General features: G+C 60.2%; 1 protein-coding gene across 2 annotated transcripts in view; it reads right to left on the reverse strand.

Moving 5' to 3' along the window:
* Positions 1-12,530, reverse strand: part of LOC309400485 (SWI/SNF-related matrix-associated actin-dependent regulator of chromatin subfamily D member 3) — a 24,340-nt gene extending 11,810 nt beyond the window's left edge. The window contains exons 1-2 of one of the 2 annotated variants that reach the window (XM_081969007.1): positions 11,961-12,530; positions 155-411 (exon numbers count right to left, since the gene is read on the reverse strand). In XM_081969007.1, the coding sequence (XP_081825133.1) occupies positions 155-411; positions 11,961-12,038 (335 nt within the window). In that variant the 5' untranslated portion in view covers positions 12,039-12,530. The remainder of the gene's footprint in view (positions 1-154; positions 412-11,960) is intronic. The other variant, XM_081969008.1, reaches the window with a different exon arrangement.
* Between the last annotated feature and the right edge of the window lie 2,157 nt (positions 12,531-14,687).

The following is a 14,687-nucleotide window of genomic DNA, read 5'->3' on the forward strand; positions in this document are numbered from 1 at the left end:
GCCCCCATCTCCTCCCCCCCCCCCCGTCCATGCCACGGCAACTCCTTCCTCGCTGGCTCTGGGCAAAGGCAGCTTGGCCTGGAGGAGGGGGCCGAAGGGTGGGAGGGGGCTGGATCCGCCTTGGGCCCGTCACCCCTGCGGCCCCCCCGCTCACCTCCGGGACCGGTTCTGCGGGGCAGCTCCCTGTGCCTGCGCCTGCTGCTGTGGCGACTGTTGTGGCTGCTGTTGCTGCGTCTGTGTCTGGGCCTGTGGCGGCTGCTGCGGCTGGGGGGCCGCCCTCTTGCGCGTGGGCTCCATCACCGCCTGCGGCATCCCAGGCCGCACCGAGGGGCTTCCGACGTAGGGTGGGCCCGGGGGACCCATAGGGGCCCCCTGGTGGGGCATGCGAGCACCGGAGGGCATCCCAGGACGCTGGAAGGGAGAAGCAGAGGGGCATGGGGCACAGGGGCAGGGGGAGTGGCAAGCACGGGCCCACAGCCCCACTGGCTGTCCTGATGCGACCCACTGCCCGGCTAGCCTCTTGACAGGATGCCCACAGGTAGGATGCCCCCTTCGGTGCCTTCAGCCACAGCGTGTGCCCAGCTTAGCCGGTCAGGGGCCAGAGGGGAGCCGTGCGGCTGAGGGCATCCAAACGCTCTTCCCCAGGGTGGCCCACGCCTTTCACACAGGCGGCCCAACCGGAGTGTTCAGAAGCCCCCACTCCCACCCCATCCGGTGCCACGGGGCAGAGGGCTCCTGCCGGATTCAGCAGAGAGAAGGAAGCTACCAAGGGCCACAAAGCTACCGCCGGACAAGTCAGTCCTTGGCCGGAGCCTGGGATCAACTGAAGGGCAGTGGGGGGGGGGAGATCATGAATGGCTCTTCTTGTGTGTTCCCCCCCCCTTGGCAGAGAGTTGGCCCAGCTCCAAGGAGGGGATGATGAGGAGCCCCCCCCCCCCCCAGGATGAAATTAATTGGGCCGGGAGGGGGAAATGAGCTTTCGTCAGGGCGGTCGGGGGGGTGGGGGAGGAATTCATTAAAGATGCATTGAGGGAAACCGGTTGGGGAAATCTGAATGGAAATTAATTGGGGGGGGAGGAATGGCTGGATGAGCTAATTGAAAAGGAAGGGAAGGTGGAGGGTCTCCCAAGCGGAGCTCCCGTCTCCCGTGTGGCTTGCCAGGCAGAAACGGGTCCCCATCAGGCTGAGCTGGAAGGGCTGAACTTGGACACCTTCAAGGGATGTGGCCATTCCTGCCATTAAGAGGGACTGGCAGGAGCTGGCAAGGGGGGCGGGGGCTGACCTTCCTTCCTCACTGGGAGCCCCCTTCCCACGGAGGGGAGGGGAGGGAGGAAGGAAGAAAGGAAAGAAGGAAGGGGCAGGGAGGAAGAGAAGGATGGATGGATGGGAAGGAGGAAGGAAGGAAGGAAGGAAGAGAGGGAAGGAGGGGCCTGAAGGCTTAGCCCCAAAAGAGCAAAAGGCCAGAGCCAAATTGGAAGCACCAGGAGGCACACAAACTCTCCACCTCCCTCCCGCTGCCCCCACCCCCAGCCAGACTCCTTCACGGCAGCCCCCTGGAGCCCAGCGCTTCTCCCAAGGAGGTCCAAGCCCCTCCCCCCTCCAGCCAAGCCCCTCTTCCAGACCTGGACCGGCTGCCGGTCTTCCCCCCACCCCCACAAGCCCAGAGGCTTGGGGAGAAAACCAACAGGAGGGGCAGCTGGCAGAAGGACCTCGGGCCAGAGCAGGCGAGGCAGACTTTGGGTGAAGCTCCAAAATGGGGAGCTCAGAAGCCGGGATGGCGCAAGCAAAGGCCCTGGAGCTTCTCTAAGAACCATCCTCCTTTCCACCTCCAGAGGAAAAGAAAATGCAGCCCGGCTGCAGCCCAGGGATGCCTTGGAAAATAGGGCCCACCTTGCCAGAGACAAGGAGGGGATCGTCTGAGGCCGCAGATCTCGGCCCAGAAGCCAAACGGATGGCAAGGAGGAATCTCATCCGCTTGCCCTGTGGTCAAGGGGTCTCCGGCAGCCATTTTGGAAATGTAAAGTCCTCCTCTGCGGCAGCCATTTTGTGAGACAAAATTTGGCCAAAAGCTCCTCCCCCCCCGCCGCCCACGTGTGACGTTTCTAACCCAGGGCTGAAGGGGGAGAGAGGCGATCTGCAAGCAAGCAGGGAGGACGGCTGACCCTGTGGGGCCAAAGATTGGGCCAACGAGAAGCAAGAGCATGGCGCCAGCCCTTTCCCTTCACCCAGCAAAGCCCAGAGACCCCTGGAAGCCCCTCCTCTGGCCCCCTTCTCTCGGGAATCCGCCATTGCTTCCCCAAAGGCCTGGAGGGGGGGGGGGGGGCACAGCAAGCAGAAAGGACACACAAAGGGGGCTAGAGAGGAGGAGGAGGAGGAGGAGGAGGAGGAGGAGGAGGAGGAGGAGGAGGAGGAAGAGGGGAGATTGGGTGTCAGGAAGGACCCCCATCTGAGCTGGGCAAAGATGCCGGGCACCCTGATGTGGCTTCTCTGGACACGTCTGTTTAAAAAGCCTGAAGGGGAGATAGGAAGGGCGGAAGTGGACTCCCCTGAAGAGGCGTCTGCCGGGGCAGCTGCAAATGGCCGGCAGAGGCAGGACGGAGGCAGAGACCCCCAACAGAAGCCGGGCAGGAGCCCCCTGCTGCTGCTTCCCAAGGAATTGGAATCCTCTGGGTGGGGGGAACTTCCGCTTCCTGGCCCCCGACTGAAGGCCCCACCACCACCACCACTTTTGGAGAGCAAGGGAGCCCCGGCCGGTGGGACGAGGGTCCAGGCGCTACAGGGCAGGCCGCTCACTTGATGTTTCCCCCCCCCCCCCGACAATCCTAGTGGAGGCCATAAAGAGGAATATTTGGGTTGAGCTGTAGCCGCCTGGGCGGTTTTCTAGCTGACGTTACATTATGAAACTAGGTTACATCTTCTGTGCTGGGACTGATGATGTTACCTAGCCTGGCATGAAGAGCACCGAGAATCCCCCTGGAGCCCTTTGGATCCTTCTGGAACGCAATCCACCCAAACCCACCACCAGTTGAGTTAGGCGAGAACCGCTAGACACACAAAAGGGTTTTGTTTCAGCCAAGCCTTTGACAACACACACACACACACACACACACACACACACACACACGCACAGTGAGTTAACTGTGGGCAGGTAAGGAGACGGCAGCTCAATTCCTGGTTCCCACCGGACCGGCTCATCCACGTTTTGATGAATGACTGACAGGTCCGAAGGCTGGTAGGGAAACCACAGAAGGAGACGGCCCCCGATGTCCAGGGTCCAAAGCCATCGAAGGGCCCACGAGGGAGCTAGGCCTTCCCTTCGTGGGCTGGCAAGGCAACCGGGCAACCCCAGGAAAACGCGTGTGGAAATCAAGGTGACACCGACAGGAGTGGGAGTGGCCTTTTCCTTCATCCAGACAGGCATCTCTCTGGGATCGGCTTGCTGCCCAGAGAGCCAACCTAGAATTCGAGAGACCATTTCCTGACGGTGAGGACCAGCTTAATCAGTGGAACAGCTTCCCTCCAGAAGCCGTGGGTGCTCTCTGTCACTGGGAGGCTTCTTAAGAGAAGAGACGGGGGACAGCCGCTTGTCTGGAATGGGACAGGGCGGGGCTGTCAACCTTGCGGCCTGCAGGCTGGACGCATCACGCACTGGCCACTCCCATTCCTCGGACGGATCGCAAGCCAGCTGTTTCCTTCCAAGGCTTCACAAAGTAGAGAAAAAGCCAAAGAAAGCCAAATAAATGGCAACCAGGGAAAAAACGAAGCTCTGAACCCCACCCCTGGGCTGCTCCTCCCTCCGCCCGCCTTGCCCCCACCGTGCACGTCCATTGCGTCAGGATCGCCTCCGTTCCCCCCAAGCACATCCTTCTTGGCCTTCCATCCCTTCCGCCTGCTCTGCGTCCAGGACCAAAGCAGCTCAAGGATACCCCTTTGGGGTATCTTGTGCTGCCTGACTCCCGGGGTTCTCACATCTTTCTTTTCCCGAGTCTTCTGTTCTGCATTTATCCCATATTTGTCCGTCCCCACTGGATTTCTCGGCCCCTTAACACGCCCGGCTTTCCTTCCTGTGCAAAATGGTGGGCAGAAACCCATTTTCAGCGCAACCGTTTTTGCTCCTTCCCAACAGGCCACAAAATTGTCCGGTATCCCATGACCCTCTGCGCCTATTAGCTCTCCTCCGTCCATCTCCTCTCTTCCTACCCCCTCCCCCCCCGCACATCTCTCCACAACTCTTACAAATATTCTCCTTTGGCTCTGATGCCCAGCCATGCCAAAGCCCCGTGGAGCCCTGTCTGCACACAAGGCACACATTCAGCCCCACGCTGTCCCCTCTTCCACGGAGTGGTCCTTAAGCCCCCCCCTCCCTAAACGCATTAAAGAACCAGGGGCTCCATGCGTTCCTATCCTGAGCAGCCATCCCCACCTTCCCATCTGGGCCAAGGATTCTGGAGTTAAGGCTCACCTAGGCCCCTCTGTGCTTTCAAATCCCTGAATGCGAACCGCCTTTCTCGCTCTCGGATGGGGAGCGAGAATCTCTTCATACCGGGCCCCACTTTCACCTGTCTGAACTTTAATAGAGACACATATTGGCTGGCTCAGGAAGCAGAGAAAAGGCAGGTGCAGGGCCCAGAGGGAAGGCAACTGGGCCGGCCCCAGCTCTGAAAATCCCACGGCAGCATTTGGGACGGGAATGGAAATGGGGCAGGACCCAGCAGCGCCCGGGGCTGCCAAAAAGGCATCCAGGACGGAAGCATAACTCTGAATTATCTCCATGGAGCTGCATTTCAAGACAGGAAGAAGAAAGAGAAAAACAAAGAAAGAGAGAGAGAGAGAGAGAGAGAGAGAGAAGGAGAAGAAAAGAAGGGATGAAGTGGAAAACAGGAAAACGGTCTGGTGGAGGAATAGGATCTTGGCGTTCCTCGGATGCCTGAAGACAACCACTCAGAAGGGGAGAAGGAGGTCCATTCCTTTTCTTGCCTTTGTCCATCAGGGGGCTTATAGGGCCTCACACCAAAAAAATTCTGGCTGCCTTGCAACACATCCAACGCATTAAATGAAAAACACACAACAGGAACAACACAGGTACCCTCGACTGAAACAGCATTCCCCAACAAGACTCGGAGTTTAACCGAAGAGGCCAGGAACGGCCCCCAAGAGGCCAAAATGACCAGGCCTTAGGCCCTGAAAGGGGCAGAATCGACCCCTCAAAGCCAACTGCAACCCAGTGCGGATTGTGTGGCAGTGATGACACAAGAGCTTCACGAGAAACCCCTGTATCCGCTATCGAGCGCATTTTGTACCAGTTGTAACTGCTGGAGGAGGCCCTTCCAGGGACACCCCAGGGACAGCGTATTACCACAGTCCAGTTGTAAGGTATTTAGGGCACGGCTGACCACCTGAAAGTCCATCTCATCATAAAAAAGGCACAACTGGCACCACACAAGAAGAACCTGTCACAGAGAGGTGGGGGAGGGGATGCAAAGCTGTTTTCTAAGGCACCCAAGGGCCAGAGAAGGAATCATGGATGGAAACTGAACAAGGAGAGATTCAACCTAGAAATAAGGAGACATTTTCTGACATTAAGAACAATCAACAATCATGGAACAGAAGTTGCCTTCAGAAGTTGTGGGAGCTTCATCCCTGGAGGATTTCAAGAAGAGACTGGACTGCCATCGGTCAGAAATGTTGTAGAGTCTCTTGCTTGGGTGAGGGTTGGACTACATGACCTACAAGGTCCCTTCCAACTCTGTCAATCTGTATCTGTAAGGCCTGCCTGAGCACACCTGTACTTTAAGCAGCAGCTGTGAGTACAGGAGGACCCCCAAGTTGCACACTTGCCTTCAGTAGCGGGAGTGCCGCCCCCAAGACCACAGATGAGAAAGTGTCTCGCCCAGGCAGCCATGGCCACGCGCTCTTCCCAGGACAGAACTGAAGGATGTTCCATCCTGTCCAGAGCCAAACTCTGGGACGGTCCACAGACAGGGTGGCCTACACCGTCAGGGCTTGAGATGCACAGCTGGGTATCATCGCTGTGCAGCTGATGGTCAAACCCCCAATTGAAGGATGGCCTTGTCCAACGGTTCCATGTGAATGTCAAACTGAAGGTGTGCCGAGGTTGAACCCCTGCCGCACCCCACGAGTGAGGGACTCCCGGTGCAGCCACTCTCCTCTCGTCAGCACCAACCGGCCACTGAGGAAGGAGGGGAAGCACTGCAACACAGAGTCATCCCCCCCCACTTATTCCCAGCCCCCCCTCCCTGTGAGTCCAGAAGAACCCCACCCTCACCTGGTCAGTGGCACGGAGCGCTACTGCAAGTCAAGGACCCACCCCCACCCTGGCTCCTACCAGAGATCCACAAGAGGCATCAACAAGGATGGGACTTTCCTCCCTCCTGGGGCGACTCCCAAAGGAAGTGGGTGCAAGAGGCCCTCTGCAACTCCAGTCCTTTCCCCAGAATGGGACGGTTGGAGAGTGGGCAGCAATTGTCCGGAGGAGAAGAGGAGCCTATCTACAAGGGAGACAGGAGGCAACCCCCCACCTCCTCCCTCCCTGGAAAAGGCCACGTCACCTGGACCTGCTGACAGGTCACTGCCCAAGCTGCCTTCATCACCCGGGAGGAGCCTGGATTTCACACACACACACACACGAGTTAGACACTCGCTCCCCTTCCTCAGGAGTCCCAGAATCAAACTTGGTCCACAATCCCAGTCCAGGCAAACACCACAAGGTTGTGTTCCACACAACTCGTCCCAAATAGAGCCCAACTGTGTAAATCGAATTAGCCAGGGTAGATATCAGAACCACAGAGCTGGAAGGGACCTTGGAGGTCTTCTAGTCCAGCTCCCTGCTCAGGCAGGAAATGCAATTGGAGTGGCTGTCCAGTCTCTTCTTAAAAAGAGTGATGAAGCCCCCACACCCTCTGGAGAGAAGCCGTTCCACTGGTCAATTCTTCATTCCATCCATCGCTTCTCTCCTCTGTCAGTTTCCATCCGTTGCTTCTCGTCTTGCCTGCTGGTGCTTGGAAAACAAGTGAACCCCCTCCTCTTTGGGGCAGCCCCTGAAGTAGTGGAAGGCTGCTATCCTGTCTCCTCTAAGTCATTTTTCTCATTAAAGTAGACACCCCCAATTCCTGCAACTGCTCTTGGTATGTTTTAGCTTTTAGCTTTGTATGTTTCCCCACCGGCCAGCAGACACTCTTGTGACCTGCCCCTTTCCCGCCCCCCCCCCCAGCAAGGAATGGGTCACCCTAAGCAGGTCCAACTGGGCCATAGGTCACCTGAGGTGGGCTGGTCCAACGTGCCCATGGGTGCATGACAACAGCAAGTGGAAGGGCAAGCAAGCCCCTGCCCATGGCTATGGACAATGGTCACATCCTCTAACGCCACATCCCATCAGGAAGGACCTCGAGACAGAGATCAGATCTAACATGGAACCATCACCCCCAGTCTGTGTTGGGCCCAGTACAGCTTGGGGGTCTGCAGGGGGCATGAACAATAAGCTGTCCCAGAGTCAAGGGAGATGGATTGAAGCCCCCACCCATCCCGTAGTTTCAATAGCTGCAGCCACTGTTCCCAGGGGACCAAGGGCAATGGGAGGGGCCGGCATCCCATGAGCCGTGGCCTCCTCGCTTCCCCTCCATAGCCGATGCAGACCCTTGGGGGGGACCTATCATATCAGGAGAGGAAACCCCCTCTGGGCTCACCCAAGTCTCGGGAATGCCCACCAGGTCATAGTCAAGTTATGGATGAGGAGAGCCTTGTTACCTGTGGATCCGGCCTTTGAGGGCAACAGAGAGAGCCCAGGACCACCAGGAATCCTAACAGATCCTAACAGAGTTGGAAGGGACCTTGTAGGTCAATCTAGTCCGACCCCCCACCCTCCCAGCAGATCGCCTGATGCAGAAAGTGACTTCTTCTGGGGCAAGATTGTTCTCCAACAGCTTCCTTGTAGGTCATCTAGTCTCCTCCAGCCCCACCTGTCTTCCAAACCAGGGTCACTCCAAGGTTTAACTCCTCGTTCTCTGATTTGCTTTTGTCTTTCATCTGAGGAAATGAACCAGACTAGAGCTGGAAGGGACCTTGGAGGTCTTCTAGTCCAGCCCCCTGCTCAAACAGGAGACCCTGTGCCATTTCAGACAAGTGGCCATCCAGTCTCTTCTTAAAAACCTCCAGTCTGGTGGCAAGCTGTTCCATTGGCTCATTTTCCTCACTGTCAGGGCGCTGACAACAAAAGGCTCTGGACACCCCCACCCCCACCTCACACACAAAGGGCAGGCAGAGTGCCCACCACCCTCCCAATGGGTAGCTGGCAGGACAACTACGCGACCAGACCCCAAACAAAAAAGCAGGTCCAGCTACCCCACATGTTCCACTCCAGACCCCGTTTGGGCCTCTGGCCAGGCCCCTCCTCCCAAGGGCCCCATAGCTCGGCTTCACTTGGCCAGCCTCTTCCCTCCCCAACTTCTTCTGGAGCCCAAGTGGCCTTCTTTGCCTTCGAAGACCCAGCAGGTGACAGGCAGGCAGCTTTCTCCCTCCCCCCTCTTCCCCAGCCCACGCACTCTGCCTGCCTGCAGCTGGGAGGGGGGGACCAGACTGGGCCGGGCTCTCGGGACCCTGCCCCCATCCATACTCCCCCCCGGGATGGGGGAAGGCAGCACTGCGGGAGCCAACACAATCCTCTTCCCAGAGCTGACACCTGCTGCTGCTCTTACCAGCCCTTTCCCCCCCACTCCCCGTCCACCACCAGTGGGACCACATGCCCCGTCCGACTGGCCCAGGACGTCCCCTGGCGCCTTCAGGCAGCCGACTTGGGGCCGCCTGTTGCTGCCTGTTCTGGTTCCCTCCCAGGAAGCTCAGCTGCTTCCCATCAATCACAGCTAGAGCCTGATCAAACCATGGTTCCCGCCCTGCTCTCCAGCCCGCTGGGAACAAGAGCTGCCCAAGAGAGCCTCCAAGCCCCCAAGGAGGAGGGATGGGGTGGGTGGGCAAAAGGAACAAAAGCCCCTAGGACGTTCAACACACAAAGAGTTTGTAGCGAAAGCGAATGCCTGCGAAGGACGGGGGCTGAAAGGCGAAAGGGGAAGCACTAAACTCTGCCCCATAGTTGGGTAGACCAGGTTGCCCCGATAGACCCATCTCCCCAGAACAAAACCCTTAGCCCCCAGGATGCTGTTTGCATGGAGGGGGGTGGGGGTGGGGGGCTGGGCTCTTGGCAAGCATCCTGGGAGACCAAATGAGGCTTCAAGGAGGAGGATGAAGCAGGCAACCTATCGACCTCCCCGTCCGCTTGAAAGAAATCATGGGACGCGAACAGGGTCTCAGTCAGCGGCCCCCAATCTTTTGGGGACAGCCCCCCCCCACTTTGCTCTGCTTGTTTATGCCATCCGGTTTCTGGCACCCCGCGGACCGGAGTCTGCCCACGGCCCCTGGCGGAGGGGAGGATGGGGGACCCTGGTCTAAGGCATGAAAGCAAAGCCCACGATAGGACAGAGCAACCCTAAACCTCCTCGTTAGGTCAGAGGGAGGCTGGGGGTGGTGCATGCCATGACCTCAGCGGGGCTTCCCCAAGGCCCTCGGTCCCCAGGGTCCTTTGATTGGCCAGAAGGCAAAACACAGACGACAGGAGGTTGCCGTCCCTGCACACCCAGACGGTCGATGGAAGGACACCTGACTGACTCATCCACAGGGAGAGCGGTGGCAGGCTGGCGGCCTCTCCCTCTGCCCACATCGGCCTCTTTAGACGTCCCCCGGCTGAAGGGAGATGGGAGATGACGCCAGAGCAGCCTGGGTGGACGGGGGCCCCAGTGGCTCCCAGCGGCCACCTGGCCAAAAGCGGCACTTGAGAGGCCCTCAGCCCTGTGACCTCCAAGGACAGAGGCTGCATCCGATCCCCCGTGGAGCCAGAGAACGTAACTAAGCCCCCATGGGGGTGCTCTGGGAAACTTCGGCCTTTTCTTTCATGCCCTCCCTGCAATTGCTGCTCTTATTGTTTGGGTGCAATTAATATGGCAATGGGTGTTTGTAGCGGGGGGGGGGGGGGCTTCAAAGCTGCTGTGCAGAAACCGAAGGGCCCAGAGGTTCTCCAGCCCAGAGGTTCCTCTTACAACCCATCCCCATCCAGCTACACAGCCCCCCCCCCAAAAAAAATCTTCCTGTTTTTCTTCTCCTGGGTTCTTTAAGTGGGGGAGGAAGAATAAGAAGCAGCCTCTGTTGGGGTGGGGGAGTGAATCAGGCAAGCAAATGCCCCCAGCTGAAGGGTTTGCTGTGGACTCTCCAACAATTCCTCCTCCTCCTCTTCCTTCCTCTCCCTCCTCCTCCTCCTCAACCCCTCCCACCCTAAGGCAAAGCAAGTCAAGAAGAAACTTCACTCAGCAGGATGCAGAGAGTTTGGCGGGAATTCAGTGCCAACTACAACTTTGGGGAGCGATGGAGTCTCGGAAGCTGCCACTGGAGCTCCTCCTCTTTCGTTTTTGGTAAAAAGGACCAAAGGCCCTTAAAGGAACCAGACCTTCCTCCTGCTGGGACTCCCCAAGCACGGAGGAGCGTTTGGGAGGAAGAGATAACTCCCATCCCACCACAGGACAAAGAGAAGCCATGGCAACCAGCGCTTGAACACATCTCGATATGTGTGTGTGTGTGTGTGTGTGTATACACACATACATACATACATATAATATTTATGCGCCTCCTTTTCAGCTCCACTCCACTCCAAGCTGCTTCTAGAGAGGCTCCAGCCAGGCCCTGCGAGGTTAAAGGGCTCCCTCTGGTTTGGTTCAAGGCCTCCAGAGGTCTCCCCATCTGGCCACCATCTAACACACAGCTCCACAACCTCTGGGCCGGAGCCCACTAATGGGGTGCGTGCAAATGCTGACATGCACAGCCCCACTCGTGCGAGTGGCATAGGCATTCATGACCCCACATGCACGAACAATGGGTGCTCACACACCCCCTGTCTCTCCCACAACACCCTCCCCTCTTTCCGCCTCCCCCCTCCTCTCTGGGCCGCTGGGGGTGCTAAGAGATGCAGTTCTGCAGGCCCTCCTGGCCCCAAAAGGGCTTCAGGGACGGCCCCACCGAGCCCCACCGAGGCTGCTGCCAGCCGGGTCCACCAGCCGGGGCTACAGTGGGGGAAGGAGAGGGCTGGAGTGGGGTGGGTAAAGAGAACCCCTCTGCTCCCTGCTCCATGGCAAACCCTACGCCAGGCACCAGGCCTATGCATCCCGCTTCCATTAAGTGGCTCCCTGTGATCAGAACTGCCCTTTCCTGCCCGGAGGAGGGGCCCCCTCACTATGGGCAGCGGGCCTTAGGCACTGACCAGCTGCTGGACTCGGTGGCCAGACGGCTGAGCAGCCGCCAAGACAAGGCTAATGCCTCCTCCGGGTACCAATCCATGCTGCATTGGGGTCCTCTGCCCCCTGCACTCCAGAGGGCATCTATTTGCCCCCAATGCCCTTTGGCAGCTGCAGTGGAACCCGGGGCCCCATGGTGGCACAGAGGAGACACGGGCGTCTGGCAGAAAGGGAAGGTTTCAGCAGGGCCACATGGATTCAAGCAGCCACACTGGGAAGGGCTCCTCAGGGGTGCAGCTGGACTTCTCACTTGAGCCTCCCCCCCCCCGCCGCCAATTGCCTGCATTGCCCGCTGTATTGCCTCCCCTCCCACAGGCATCCCCCCCTCTCCAGCTGAAAAGTGCCCGTCTGGCACCTGGTGACCCCCGGCATGGCGGAGGGGAATGGTGGGGTGGGAAACCTCGGTCCTCCTCCCTACCATCAGGAGTCAGAGGGTTGGGGAAAGAACCCTCGCGGGAGTCGCCCCCCCCCCCCATACGCACCTGCTCCCCAAGCACATGCTGGAGAGAGGGGCGGTGACCCCCCCTCCCCCCGGGTCGCGCGCCCCTCCCGCCCCGAGCCAGGCCGCTTCCCGGCGCCGCGCCGCCCGAGTCCCTAACTTTCCCTACTCACCACCCCATGGACTAGAAACTCGAAAAGTTTGCTTTTGGTGGCCTTCCGCGCGCCCCCGGTGACTTCCTCGGCGGCCATGGGGGTCGCTCCGCTCCGCCTCTCCGCCCGGCAGTCCCCGGCCGCCTTCTTTCTTCCCTGGTTCCTCCTCTGCCGTTTCTCCCCCTCGCTCCAGCCGAGCCCTCGCTGGGCGCTCCGCTCACACTTCTAACAGCGCCGCCGGCCGAGCTGGGAAGGGGCCCCGGCAGGGCGGGCGCGACGGCCCACGGCGGCGGCGGCCCAGCGCCTTCTTCCGCGGACAAGGAGGGTCCGTGGGGAGCACCGCGTCCGGAGGAAGGGCAGCCGTCCGGCGGACGAGGCCCGATAGAAGAAGAGGAGACGGCGACCGCGCAGCCCCCGTGCGCCTGGTCGCCGCCTGGCCGGCCCCTCCGTCTGCCCGTCCTTCCCCGGACACGCAAGGACTGCCCGCCCGCCCGCCGTCGCGCCCCTCCCTCCGCCGCTTCCGGGCTTCATCCTTCAGTACTGGCTGGCCGCCCAGCTCCCGGCAAGGCCGGGCAGCTGCCGCTCTCCGTCCTGGGGCGACGGGCGGGGAAGAGGCCGCGATCCCGAAAGGCGAGCCGCTGAACAGCCCAGCTGACATCCGCCCCCCCCCCCCCGCCCGCTGTCCCGCGGGAGCCGAGAGGAAGCAGCGACACCCCACCCCGAAGCGGTGGCTCTGCGGGGCGAAGAGGAGAAGGAAGAGTAGGAAGCGCCCTCTGCGTCCGCTCCCGGACCTGCTCTGCCGCCGGTGGCCGGAGCGGCAACGTATGCCGGCATCTCGTAGCGCGCATCGCCCTGGCAACAGAGGCAGCGTTGCCAGGTAACGGGCAGGCGGGGTACCCAAGGCCAGCGGTCTCGGCGCTATGAGCTCCCGGGACAGCGAGCGGAGAGCAGCCAGAGCGGGTGCCAGCGCTCTACCTCTTGCGGTTCGCTTGGCCGGACCGGGGGCGGCCTCTCCCGCTGGAGCGGACGGACCCCAGAACGGCCGTGTCCAGGGAGGGAATCCCCCTCGCGCCCCCCCCGTCCGGCTCAAGCTCGGTTGGGGAGGGACCAAGCGGAGGGGAGGGAGCGGGGTCTGACCCCCACCCACTGGGCTTCTTCCGACACGGCCCCTCTGATTGGCCCGCCCCGTTACCGGGTTCCCGCGGTGGAGAGGGAGCAAGGCAGGCGCATGCGCAGCGCCGACGCTCCCCCCTCCCTTCTGAAGGTCAGCAGAGCGGACTAAGGGAAAAGGGGGCGGGCGGTAACTCCTTCGTGGCCGGCGGGGAGCCCAGCGCTGACTTTGCCCCTTCCTCTTCGCCCTGGCCAGTCTCAGGCACGGCCGTTGGGATCCACCCTCCGGGCAAACAGGGCTGTCTCTCACGACTTTGACCTGCGGGGCGCGATGCCAGCCCCGCCGCTCTGCCCAAGACCCACCGCGGACTCTCGGGGGCCAACTGCCCGGCTCCCAGTCGCCGCATCTCTGGGCGGGACGGGCAGACCCCTCCCATGATGGAAGCATGGAAGGGCGGCCTCTCTCTCTCCGGGTGGCCGTGCTCTTCTCCGCTGCCCGTTGCAGCCACCATGAGTGCCCACCCTCGGGGCCGTCCGCAACGAGACTCGTCGGAGGTTTATCCGTCGGCGGTCTGGCGCTTCCTGTCTCCGTGAGAACCGGAGCCAGTCCCGGCTTATTCGGCGGCTGGCCGGGTTGAGCTGTCCAACGGTGTCTGCTGAGTTCTGTATCCCACCCCCAACCCCTCAAGGGCAGGCCAGCCTTGGCTCCCTGTGCCATCCACAGATGCCTGCGGTTCTCCCCCTCTGCGTTGCCTCTTAGGAGATGGCGTGTCCCCCTCGCCCTCCCCCCATCTGAGCAGAGCCCAAAGGAAGGGATGCTCCTGGCATAGACCCATAGAACCACCGGTCTAGACACCACCACCACCACCACCACCACCACCACCGGCTCACTGGAGCAGAAAAGGAAGGGCTCCCAAGGCTTTGCCAGATGTGAGGAAGTCGCTTGGCAAGCTCTCTGTCAAAGAGGCTCCGGCTCCATCAAGGGCTCTGGGTGAAGAAAATCACCCCCACCTACTTAGAGTCTGCAGTGGAGAATGAGGGGTCCCCCTGGTCGCCCGCCCCCCCTCCTCAGAAAGCAACGTAACCCAATCAGCCCAATGGAGAAGCAGGGATTTTGCTCCCGGCTCTGGGGGCCTTCCCAGTAGGACAGCCCCAAAATATCTAGGGTCCAGGGGCCACAGGACATGTGGATCCACACTCAGGGTTGCTCTGGGGCCCAGCTAGGCCAAGGCTATTGGACTGGTGGGGGTGGCATCGATGACAAATTGTCCCAAAGATGCTTTTTTCAAGGGGCAACTGGACTTTCTGGCTGTTCTTTGAAGACGTTTCGCTTCTCATCCAAGAAGCTTCTTCGGCTCTGACTGGATGATGGGGAATGGAAGAGCCGAAGAAGTTTCTTGGATGAGAAGCGAAACGTCTTCAAAAAACAGTCAGAAAGTCCAGTTGCCGCTTGAAAAAAACACCTCTGGGGTCAATTATGACCTGGAGGACTGAGAATCTCTTGCCATTGTCATCGGTGGCCAAGTGGGCCGGAGCTCCTGCTTTCTGCATATACAGCAGTTCTTGCTTGGGGGGAGGGGGGCACAGCCCTTACCCTCTCTCTGGACTTAACCCAGGAGATGCCAACCTGCAGTTAAT

Source organism: Natrix helvetica (genome assembly GCF_964273705.1).
Source record: "Natrix helvetica genome assembly, chromosome: W".
In the NCBI taxonomy this organism is placed as follows: Eukaryota; Metazoa; Chordata; class Lepidosauria; order Squamata; family Natricidae; genus Natrix; species Natrix helvetica.